Source organism: Mustelus asterias, chromosome 4 (genome assembly GCF_964213995.1).
Source record: "Mustelus asterias chromosome 4, sMusAst1.hap1.1, whole genome shotgun sequence".
NCBI lineage: Eukaryota > Metazoa > Chordata > Chondrichthyes > Carcharhiniformes > Triakidae > Mustelus > Mustelus asterias.
This window is the reverse complement of record NC_135804.1, coordinates 66,230,994-66,243,491: the sequence shown is the minus strand read 5'-3', so window position 1 is coordinate 66,243,491 and position 12,498 is coordinate 66,230,994. Positions and strand designations below refer to the sequence as shown.

General features: G+C 45.1%; 1 protein-coding gene across 1 annotated transcript in view; it reads right to left on the bottom strand.

The window, feature by feature from the left end:
- The window catches only part of LOC144493117 (hydrocephalus-inducing protein-like), a 440,489-nt gene that overhangs the window by 42,907 nt on the left and 385,084 nt on the right, over positions 1 to 12,498 (bottom strand). Inside the window, exons 16-18 of the mRNA XM_078212019.1 lie at positions 11,052 to 11,187; positions 9,571 to 9,582; positions 5,087 to 5,251 (exon numbers count right to left, since the gene is read on the bottom strand). Of these exons, the coding sequence (XP_078068145.1) occupies positions 5,087 to 5,251; positions 9,571 to 9,582; positions 11,052 to 11,187 (313 nt within the window). The remainder of the gene's footprint in view (positions 1 to 5,086; positions 5,252 to 9,570; positions 9,583 to 11,051; positions 11,188 to 12,498) is intronic.

The window sequence follows — 12,498 nt, the reverse complement described above, 5'->3', positions numbered from 1 at the left end:
GACCATCACCAATAAGAGTTATAGAAGTTTACAGCATGGAAACAGGCCCTTCGGCCCATCTTGTCCATGCTGCCCTTTTTTTTAAAACCCCGAAACTAGTCCCAATTGCCCGCATTTGGCCCATATCCCTCTATACCCATTTTACCCATGCAACTGTCTAAACGCTTTTTAAAAGACAAAATCGTACCCGCCTCTACTACTACCTTTGGCAGCTTGTTCCAGACACTCACCATCCTCTGTGTGAAAAAATTGCCCCTCTACATTCCTTTGTATCTCTCCCCTCTCACCTTAAACCTATGCCCTCTAGTTTTAGACTCCCCTATCTTTGGGGAAAGATATTGACTATCTAGCTGATCTATGCCCCTCATTATTTTATAGACCTCAATAGGATCACCCCTGAGCCCCCTACACTCCAGAGAAAAAAGTCCCAGTCTATCCAGCCTCTCCTTATAACTCAAACCATCAAGTCCTGGTCGTATCCTAGTAAATTTCTTCTGCACTCTTTCTAGTTTAATAATATCCTTTCTACAATAGGATGATCAGAACTGTACACAGTATTCCAAGTGTGGCTTTACCAATGTCGTGTACAACTTCAACAAGACGTCCCAACTCCTGTATTCAATGTTCTGATCAATGAAACCAAGCATGCTGAATGCCTTCTTCACCACTCTGTCCACCTGTGACTCCACTTTTAAGGAGCTATGAACCTGTACCCCTAGATCTCTTTCATCTGTAACTCTCCCCAGTGCCCTACTATTAACTGAATAAGTCCTGCCCTGGCTCAATCTACCAAAATGCATCACCTCGCATTTATCGAAATTAAATCCATCTTAAATAAGAGACATTTTAACCACCGCCCCTTGACATTCAATGGTGTTATCATTGCCGAAACCCCCACTGTCAACATCCTTGGGGTTGCCATTGACCAGAAACTCAACTGGACTCACCACATAAACACAGTGGCTACAAGAGCAGGTCAAAGACTAGGAATACTGCAGCGAGTAACTCATCTCCTAACTCCCCAGAGCCAATCCACCATCTAAAAGGCACAAGTTAGGAGTGTGATGGAACACTCCCCACTTGCCTGGATGGGTGCAGCTCCAACAACACTCAAGAAGCTTGACACTATCCGGGACAAAGCAGCCCGCTTGATTGCCACCACATCAACAAACATTCAATCCCTCCACCACCGACACTCAGTAGCAGCAGTGTGTACTATCTACAAAAAAGGTGCACTGCAGCAATTCACCAAGGTCCTTAGACAGCACCTTCCAAACCACTTCCATTTCGAAGGACAAGGGCAGCAGATAAATGAGAATACCACCACCTGCAAGTTCCCCTCCAAGCACTCACCATCCTGACTTGGAAATATATCACCGTTCCTTCACAGTCGCTGGGTCAAAATCCTGGAATTCACTCCCTAACGGCATTGTGGGTCAACCCACAGAACATGGACAGCAGCGATTCAAGACGGCAGCTCATCACCACCTTCTCAAGGGCAACTAGGGATGGGCAATTGATGCGCTTCTCAAACACGAGGCCAGGAGCTCGGTAAATGAAAGGCTTTTATTTACTGTAATGAAGCAGCCAGTAATTATATACACTATCCCAGACTGAAGGGGTCCCGGCCCGAGCAGGGACTTTTATACCTCTCCCAGGAGGCGGAGCCCGACTGGGATGTACCACAACACTACAGTACAAAGGTGTAACAAACCCACCCTAACCCCAACAGCAACAAGTAGCACAACCCAACAGTAACATACGTACATCCTTGTAGTACTGGCCAGACCCTGGCTCAGCACTATCCAGTGGGAACCAACGATGGTTCACCACAGCAATAAATGCTGGCCAGCCAGCGATGCCAATGTCCCACGAATGAATGAAAATAAAAACATCATTACATAGAACACAGCAGTTCTGGAAGAAGACCCACCCACCATCAGTACCTTTTCTTGAGGATTGACAACCTTGTCATTGGTGCCTATGTGCCAAGATTAATAAACAATTGTTGGAACCAGGAAATGAAGGTGCAGGAGACAACATTACTAGTATTTGATTTCATGCTGTGCAATCAATTCTTCTGCCTTCAATTTTAACAAAGTTGAAAATGATCTACCACTAATGTGTTAAGATCAAGTAGTGAACCTCATGATTACTTAATAGGAAAAGTGCAAATACTGTGAACTTGAAATACAAAACAGAAAATCTTTAAATCACAGAGCAGATCAATCAGCATCAGTTAATAAGAAGATAGACCGACATGACAGGTAGAACATTTCCTTGGTTTCAACTAAAAATCATAATTTGTTCTCTTTCGGATGTTGGCAGCTTTATCACAGAGTTCTAGCATTTGCAGTTTGTATGTCTGTTCCAGGTTTCCCTGATCCAACGTACAAGGGAATGAGTATTCCTTGTGGTCATTAATTGAGTAAATTAAACTGCAATCCAGCTATTTAGCTATAAGATTATAGCAGAAACAGAGAAAATAAATTAGACTCATTAGCACTCTCATTGGGCATCTTTACAATTCCAAAAGGCATCAGCGGTGTGTGCACATACATAATGAAGATTGCTGATTTTGTCTATTTGATTAGCAAAAGAAGCACACGCAGTGATTGCCCACCAGAAATATCCAGAGCAGGCACAGCATGACATCAATCAGTCTATAAAGGATCATGAGCGATTGGCACTCACTATTCCAAAAGTCAGCTGCTAATTCTTGCACTTCGACTGCACAATGGTGAGCACTGCTGCCTCGCAGTGCCAAGGAACCGGGTTCTATTCCCAGTTTGGGTCACTGTCTGTGTGAGTTTGCATGTTCTCCCTGTTTCTGCATGGGTTTCCTCTGCGTTCTCCAGTTTCCTCCCACAGTCTGAAAGATGTGCTGGTTAGGAGGAGTGACCCAAACAGGCGCCAGAGTGTGGCGACTAGGGTATTTCACAGTAACTTCATTGCAGTGTTAATGTAAGCCCACTTGTGACTAATAAATAAACCTTAACTTTGCCATTTCACGTTCACTTGAGCATTGACTGGCAGCGGGTCAGTCCCACTGAACTCAGCCGGGGACAGTTCTTTAGTGGCCAAAAGCGGTATTGCAGTGCTCCGCAAGGAACGAAGTCCCAGGACCTATGAAAAGGTAAGTTCCGGAGTCCCGGGGACATCCCATGGGAGTTGGGAGGAGTGCGATCATAGCGTCGTGGTTTGGCTGGGACGGGGGGGGGGGTCCCCGAGCTGCTGGAGCGAGAGCACCCCAACTCTGAGGAACCTTCAGAGTAAGGGTCTCTCCCTCCCTATCAAAGTTGGTGAACAGTATAAATGTAATTTCCGCTACCTACCCGTAACCGCTTCCGCCAGCCTATAAATTGAAACTTGGCGGGATAGGCGCTTAAGTGGCCACTTAAGAGCCTTAATAGGTGAATGGGCAGGTTTTCCACCGTAGGCCTTGCCCATCCTCCAAGCGTTAAATTGCATCTGGGTTTGGGTGGGCAGGCTTCTGAGGAGAACTTCATCCATGCAATTTTACGTTCATTTTACCTGTCTTGGGAGCACAACATTCTTCCCTTGATTTCAGAAACTCCCTCATCTAAGTTGATAGTAAGTCTTACTAATACAATGAGGATGGTTGTATGACTGAATCCATGGTCAATAATGATTGCCTTCATTGCTGTCTTTCTAGCCTAGAGTATTGATCAAACTATCATACTGCTCAGAAGGCCATTCAGTCCATTATGTTTCTGCTGGTTCTTTGAAAAGGTTATCATAGAACTATCTAATTAGTATCATTCTCCTTCTCTTCCTCCATAACCCTTCATTTCTTTATCCTTTTACCAAATCCCTTCTGAAACCTATTATTGAATCTACTCCCACTATCCTTTCAGGACAAAATTAAAACAACTCACAGCACAAAAAGCGTTTTCATCATCTCCCTCCTGTTCTTCTGTCAATTATCTTTAGTCTGTGTCCTCTGGTTACTGGACTTTCTGCTGGTGAAATTTCTCTTTATTTACCCCAACAAAACCAGTCATCATTTTGAACATTTCTATTGAATTGCCCAAAAGCGCGCTGTGCTAAGGCAGCCAATCCCAGTTTTTCCAGTCTATACACATAACTGAAGTCCCTCATTCCTAATTCAATTTCTTCTGCACCCTTCCCAAGGCTTTGACATGCTTCCTAAAGTGTGGGGCCCAAAAATACTTGATCTAAGGTTAAACAAGTGAATTACAAAGGGCTAGCATAACTTCCTGACTTTTGCTCTATACCCTGCTATCAGGGTAATAAGATCCTGTGTGAATTTTGTTTTTAGCCACCTTAGTATTTGGCCTGCAACCAACAAAGACCTGAATATTGGAATTCTATGGGAAGAAGAGACAATTAAACTCCTTAATCATATTTCACAATAGTGTGGGAGATCTGTGGAATTGGGCAGCCTTTTCTTTTGTAATGTGATTTGAAATTTGAATTAATTTGTTTGCTTCGCCCTTTGGCTTAGTGGGTGAATACACCAAGTGCTGTAGCACTGAGCAACACACCGTTGAGGGCTTCAAACTCATCTCCCTTCCCTGACCTCAGCCAGAAAAAAACATTTAATCTCAGGGAGCAGGCAAGTAAAATCCTGCCTATACTTGACGGGTATAGGCTCAACATAATACCCATTCAATTGAGACACCAGAATTGCAGCTGGTGGTCATGGATCTGTGACCCAACAAGTGTCAGTATCCTCATAAGAGGGAGAGGGGGAAAAGAAAGGTGATATAAGTTTAGAGCAGCAGTGAAACAGATGAAGATGTTAGATGGTACAGAGGACAGGATTAAATTATAAAACATTTACTGAAATTACGTGATTTACTAAACTCATTTTCTGACCTATCCCCATAGTTGTGAATTCAGCACTTTTTGCTCAACATATACACTGAAAGCACCGTGGCATGTCATGTGCCACCATTGCATGGTTTATGGCTATGCCAACATGAGTGATCCTGTCCAAACTTATGTACAGTTGGTGGGCAATGAGCAGATTGAGAAGGACAGACCACACTTCCACTCTAGAACAACACAATTAAATTTATCATATTCAGAAAAAACTCACAAGAGGAAATTGACTTTTTCCAAATAGGGCAATAGATACTTCTGCATTCAGTTCTCCAAGATGCTGTGCCTCCACAATTAAAGGAATTTCCACAGTGGAACAGGATTCAATAATTCCGTAAGGCTCAGGACTGGAATAAAGTATACCAATCTGATTGTTCAACTCCTAAGGAAAGTAGCAGCAAAGGTTAAAAAAATGTTACAGTTAAATATTCATATTGAGAGATGTTTTTATTTTAAGGGCTGTTTCACCCAATATATTAATGCAGAGTGAGGCAGTAGCAACAGCGTGCACCATCTACAAAGTCATAAATCATCTCAACTTAGACATGGGGCACGATTTTACTATCTCACTGCACCCGCCGATCAGCGTGGTGAGCTGAGAAAATAGCATGTGAAGCTAAAAATTCGATTCATGCCCAGCACAAAATGGCTTGCTTTCATCCTGACCCCTTATGACTGGTGTGAACCGCTTCATGACTAAAAAGGGCGCAAAGCTTATTGCCTGAGGTTGACTGGATTTCAATATCATTAAAGAGTTAGGCACACATGTTTCCCTCTCCTGGATGCTTCCCAGCTCTCTGGGGAGACGTCACGCTAGCGCAAATCACAACTGGTCTGCACTAGCGCAGACCTGATGACCTGGTCATGCCAGGGCCTCAGAGACCATCCAACCCCCAGGTGGTTAGGGGCATGGCTGGACAGTGCCCGTTGGGCAATTCCCATCTGGTAGTGCACACCAGACACCCCTGCAGTGCCCAACAGACACCCTGGCAGTGCCCACCAGACACCAGTGTGCCAGGTGCAGTGCCACGGGATGGGGCCTGGGTAATGACGGGGAGGGGGACTATGCAGAGAGGATGTGCAGGGTTGGATCGTGAAGGGTATCATGATGGGGGGGAGTGGGGATGGCATATCAGGGGTCAGCCAGAGGGATGTCCCTGATGCCGCGATGCATGTGATCATGTCGGGGTTGGGGGAGAACATGCCACCCGCTGATAAAGGGGCGGGGGTTAGAATCATAGAATAGAATCATAGAAACCCTACAGTACAGAAAGAGGCCATTCTGCCCATCGAGTCTGCACCGACCACAATCCCACCCAGGCCCAACCCCCATCCCTACAGATTTACCCACTAATCCCTCTAACCTACGCATCTCAGGCCACTAAGGGCAATTTGTTTTTTAGCATGGCCAATCAACCTAACCCGCACATCTTTGGACTGTGGGAGGAAACTGGAGCACCCGGAGGAAACTCACGCAGACAAAGAACAAAGAACAAAGAACAGTACAGCACAGGAAACAGGCCCTTCGGCCCTCCAAGCCTGTGCCGCTCCTTGGTCCAACTAGACCAATCGTTTGTATCCCTCCATTCCCAGGCTGCTCATGTGACTATCCAGGTAAGTCTTAAACGATGTCAGCGTGCCTGCCTCCACCACCCTATTTGGCAGCGCATTCCAGGCCCCCACCACCCTCTGTGTAAAAAACATCCCTCTGATATCTGAGTTATACTTCACCCCTCTCAGCTTGAGCCCGTGACCCCTCGTGATCGTCACCTCCGACCTGGGAAAAAGCTTCCCACTGTTCACCCTATCTATACCGTTCATCATCTTGTACACCTCTATTAGATCTCCCCTCATTCTCCGTCTTTCCAAGGAGAACAACCCCAGTCTACCCAATCTCTCCTCATAGCTAAGACCCTCCATACCAGGCAACATCCTGGTAAACCTTCTCTGCACTCTCTCTAACGCCTCCACGTCCTTCTTGTAGTGCGGCGACCAGAACTGGACGCAGTACTCCAAATGTGGCCTAACCCGCGTTCTATACAGCTGCATCATCAGACTCCAGCTTTTATACTCTATACCCCGTCCTATAAAGGCAAGCATACCATATGCCTTCTTCACCACCTTCTCCACCTGTGTTGCCACCTTCAAGGATTTGTGGACTAGCACACCTAGGTCCCTCTGTGTTTCTATACTCCTGATGACTCTGCCATTTATTGTATAACTCCTCCCTACATTATTTCTCACGAGGAGAATGTGCAAACTCCACACAGACAGTGACCCAAGCCAGGAATCGAACCCAGGTCCCTGGAGCTGTGAAGCAGCAGTGCTAACCACTGTGCTACCGTGCCGCCATATGTTGCAATGTCTTGGGGGGGGGGTCTCTCAGTGCACTGAGAGATCAAGACGCTCTCGCGACATGGAGGGCCGATCGCTCTGAAGTCGGTATCACCAGAGTGTTTAGGCTCCACCCCCACCTGTACTGGCACCAAGCTCCTAACTCTCCAAAAAAGTGACTGAGTGTCAAAAGATTGTGATGCGGAGCATGCCTGAGAGACCAGGATGGTACATCCCATGTCTCTCGCAGTTAGGACACTTCGAAATTTTTGTGGAAAATTCCACCCATGTCCTTTTGTTAAAACTGTCAAACCCTAAACACTTTCCCTACCAGCACTGTGGAAGTATCTATAGAACATGGATCTCAGCCATTAAAGAATGCAATTCACTGGAGATGGGTGAGATCCTAAATGAATCCACAAGAGGTTCCACAAGGGATGGGTGAGATCCTAAATGAATATTTCTCATCAGTATTTACTGTTGAGAAAAGCATGGATGCGAGGGAGCTTGGGGAAATAAATAGTGATGTCTTGAGGAGTGTACATATTACAGAGAAGGAGGTGCTGGAAATCTTAAAGCGCATCAAAGTAGATAAATCCCCGGGACCTGATGAAGCGTATCCCAGGACATTGTGGGAGGCTAGGGAGGAAATTGCGGGTCCCCTAGCTGAGATATTTGAATCATCGATTGTCACGGATGCGGTGCCTGAAGATTGGAGAGTGGCAAATGTTGTGCCTTTGTTTCAAAAGGGCTGCAGGGAAAAGCCTGGGAACTACAGGCTAGTGAGCCTCACATCTGTGGTGGGTAAATTGTTGGAAGGTATTTTGAGAGACAGGATCTACAGGCATTTAGAGATGCAAGTACTGATTAGGGACAGTCAGCATGGCTTTGTGAGTGGAAAACCATGTCTCACAAATTTGATTGAGTTTTCTGAAGTGGTAACCAAGAAGGTAGATGAGGACAGTGCAGTTGATGTTGTCTACATGGACTTTAGCAAGGCCTTTTAAATCTCACGGGATCCAGGGTGAGGTAGCCAAATGAATACAAAATTGGCTTGATGACAGAAACCAGAGGGTGGTTGTAGAGGGTTGTTTTTCAAACTGGAGACCTGTGACCAGCAGTGTGCCTCAGGGATCGGTGCTGGGTCCACTGTTATTTGTCATTTATATTAATGATTTGAATGAGAATTTAGGAGGCCCATCGTTAGTAAGTTTGCAGATGACACCAAGATTGGTGGCATAGTGGACAGTGAAGAAGCTTATCTCGGATTGTGATGGGATCTTGATCAATTGGGCCAGTGGGCTGACGAATGGCAGATGGAGTTTAATTTAGATAAATGTGAGGTGATGCATTTTGGTAGATCAAATCAGGGCAGGACTTACTCAGTTAATGGTAGGGCGTTGGGGAGAGTGACAGAGCAAAGAGATCTAGGGGTACATGTTCATAGCTCCTTGAAAGTGGAGTCACAGGTGGACAAAGTGGTGAAGAAGGCATTCAGCATGCTTGGTTTCATTGGTCAGAACATTGAATACAGGAGTTGGGATGCCTTGTTGAAGTTGTACAAGACATTGGTAAGGCCACACTTGGAATACTGTGTACAGTTCTCATCACCCTATTGAAAGGATATTATTAAAGTAGAAAGAGTGCTGAAAAGATTTATTAGGATGCTACTGGGACTTGATGGTATGGTTTATAAGGAGAGGCTAGACAGACTGGGACTTTTTCCCCTGGAGGTAGGAGGCTTACGGGTGATCTTATAGAGATCTATAAAATAATGAGGGGCATAGATCAGCTAGATAGTCAACATCTTTTCTCAAAGATAGGGGAGTCTAAAACTAGAAGGCATAGGTTTAAGGTGAGAGGGGAGACATACAAAAGGGTCCAGAGGGGAATTTTTTTCACACAGAGGTTGGTGAGTATCTGGAACAAGCTGCCAGAGGTAGTAGTAGAGGCGGGTACAATTTTATCTTTTAAAAAGCATTTAGACAGTTACATGGTTAAGATGGGTCTAAAGGGATATGGGCCAAATGCAGCAATTGGCAATAGCTTAGTGGTAAAAACAGGGCAGCATGGATCTGTTGGGCCAATGGGCCTGTTTCCATGCTGTAAACCTCTATCTGTTTCCACTCAATAAGTCAGTTCTCAATCCAGCTAATTTAATTTGTCTTTAACTCCATAATATGTAAGCACCTTTGAAATACCCACAAGTGAATCTTTGTCAAATGTCTTCTGAATCTGAACTAATTATATCCATTGATTACTCACTGTCTACCATTCAGTTATCACCTAAAAAGTGTTTCAGAATACTAGTGCAATATAAATTATTCGTTCTAAACTAACACAGGTCTATAATTGCTCACTTTTTACCTTAATCATTTTCTGAATATCAAAAAAGGCTATAGCGTCATTCAGTCATCAATACATGTTCTGTATTTATGAAGTAACTCAAACCTTTTCATCTGTTAACATCATGATATGTATCCCATGTGGGGTGGGTCGATATGCAGAATACAAATTGAATTCCTTTCATTTTTAGTCAACACAGGCTAACCTCTGAGCATATTGTGACTATTAAGCCAAAACTACGCTTGAATTTTTTGGATCAAGGGGTCTCACTTCCCTGAATCTGAAGAGTCCACACTGATTCCGAGTGCCCCACAGCCATTTCACGCTCAAATGAGGAATAAGTGGCTACTGGCGGGTCTTACACCCTTCACTCGTGAAAGCTGTTGGCCACTCTGATTTATCAGCAGTTCTCCAATTCCTGCAGCAGCGGCTTTGGTAAGTTCAAGGGGTCACAGAATTGGGAGGATGGGGAGGCTTGGGGGGCCAGAAAGGGGTGACCGGGTCCCAGGGGAGAGGGTGGGCATGGGGAGGGAGGTCCGGAGGCCACCGAAACTGAAGTGAGGGGTATGCCTGACTTCAGAACAGGGTCTTTGATGGAACCACCCCCACCTCCCCACCCGAGATATAATGCTTTTGGCCTTCCCCCACAAGTTCAATCTTCCCGCCAGCCTAAAAATTGAGGCTGGGCAGGAAACAGCCCAACTGGCCACTTAAGCACGTCAACTGGAACAAGGGAAGACTTCCAGTCCAAGGCCGTGGCCACCCCAGCATAGAACTGCTTTGAGGTTGGGATGGGCGGAAACCCAAAGGGAATCCTGTTCCTTCAATTTCATGCTCTCCTCTCCTGCAAAAACCCACCTATGAGGGAGCGTGACAATCTGGCCTACCAGTTTTGAATGTGGTCATAGTCAATAAAAACTGATAAGATTTATTATAAAACACATGATCCTCTTCCCAGATTATCTCGTAAAGGACAGTTCAGTTTAACCCTCCAACAATGTTATACAGAGCCAAAAATGTTAATTTATCCCTTCTGCAACTATCCATATTTTGACTGTCTCCTGCCTTGTCATTTTTGTCATCTTTAACTGTGGGCAGAATTTTCCCATCCTACCTGCCATGGGATTGTAGCAGATGGGAAAGGACCATGCAAAGGTCCGTTGAACTCAGGTGGGAATTTCCGGTCTTGGGGCGAGCGCGGCCTCCACCATGTGTGTGGGAGTGAGAGCAACTTTTGATGGCTTTCACACCAATTTTCAGTTGTCATTCAGTGTCTCCCTGTTATAACCTCAGTGAGGCAAAGAGCACTCTGATGGCAACCACTGAAGTGGATGAAAGTGCTACCTGACATCCTGCGATTCAGTGTGTTTTCACATATTGCACCTTGGGTCATCTAGCCAATAGTGGCCATCCTCCTCCATTAAGAAGACACTTCCTAATACTTTGCAATAACCTCTCTGGCATCATCACACCAAAAGCTATTCATTCGAATTAGCACTAACCTGTGGAACTAGCCCATAACATGCTGGAAGGTCATTGGCATTCTGAAGTTTTATCATGCATTGATAAGGGTGCTTCAGAAAACAACGTCCAAGATCAAGATGTGGGTTAACCACCTCCAAAGTAGGAACAATGCATCTATTGGAGAAAAGTTGGTAAGAAGTCAGTCAGTCATTGTGTGACACTCACAGGAACATGCAAGCTTTATCATTTGCTAATGACCTGGTGAATTAAAAAGATTAACAATAATCTCGACTATCAATTTGAGACATATGGTCTGTTTTATCTGAAGGGACTTCAACACAAAAAACTGCTTTGTCTTAAATAAGGCACGGTGGCACAGTGGTTGCGGCACGGTGGCACAGTGTTTAGCATTACTGCCTCACAACACCAGGGACCTGCGTTCAATTCCCAGCTTAGGCCACTGTCTATGAGGAGTTTGCATGTTCCCCCCGTGTCTGCGTGGATTTCCTCCCACAGTCTGAAACACATGCTGGTTTGGTGCATTGGCCATGCTAAATTCTCCTTCATTGTACCCAAACAGATGCTGGAGTGTGACGACTAGGGGATTTTCACAGTGACTTTATTTGGGTGGCACAGTGGTTAGCACCGCTGCCTCACAGCACCAGGGACCCAGGTTCAATTCTGGCCTCAGTCACTGTCTGTTTGCACTTTCTCCCCGTGTCTGCGTAGGTTTCCTCCAGGTACTCCAGTTTCCTCCCACAGTCCAAAGATGTGCAGGTTAGGTTGATTAGTCATGCTAAATTGACCCTAATGTCAGGGGGATTAGCAGGGGAAATGTGTGGGGTTACGGGAAAAGGGCTTGGGTGGGATTGTGGTTGATATAGATTTGATGGGCCGAATGGCCTTCTTCTCTACTGTAGGGATTCTATGATAAGACATTTGGTTACATGTCCATCAAAGACAAATGAATTTAAAGAGAAAAACAAACCATGACCATGCCTAACATTGCCTCTAACTTTATTCCACCTGTACATTGTCTGAAGCTAAGGCTAGATTTTCCCCTGTGGCAGGTTTCTTTCAATATTTTCACCTGCCAGTGTTACACTGTCAAAGATCAGCCCAATTTTTCTCAGTGCGTCTTCACCAGATATTCATGATATTTCTATATGACTTCTGCAATGGCAACCTTGCTGTTAAGATGCAAAGCAATATTGATAAATTCAATGGAATGCTGGCACACTGACCCTAGCAACTTTGCAGAGATGCGCAAATGTTGCCCGAGTTTGTATTGACTGTTTCTGCCACCGTCTTCCAGGTTGGAACCTGGTTGTTAATTTTGTGCTTGATACAAGTCAGACACACTTATTTCCAAGACTTCTCACTGCAGTACCTCCAAAGCAACAACACTGAAATTGATAGCCTGAATAACTTGCTTGAGCATTCCCCACATTGTCCCCTGCTCCCCACCACAAAGAAAACATTAAG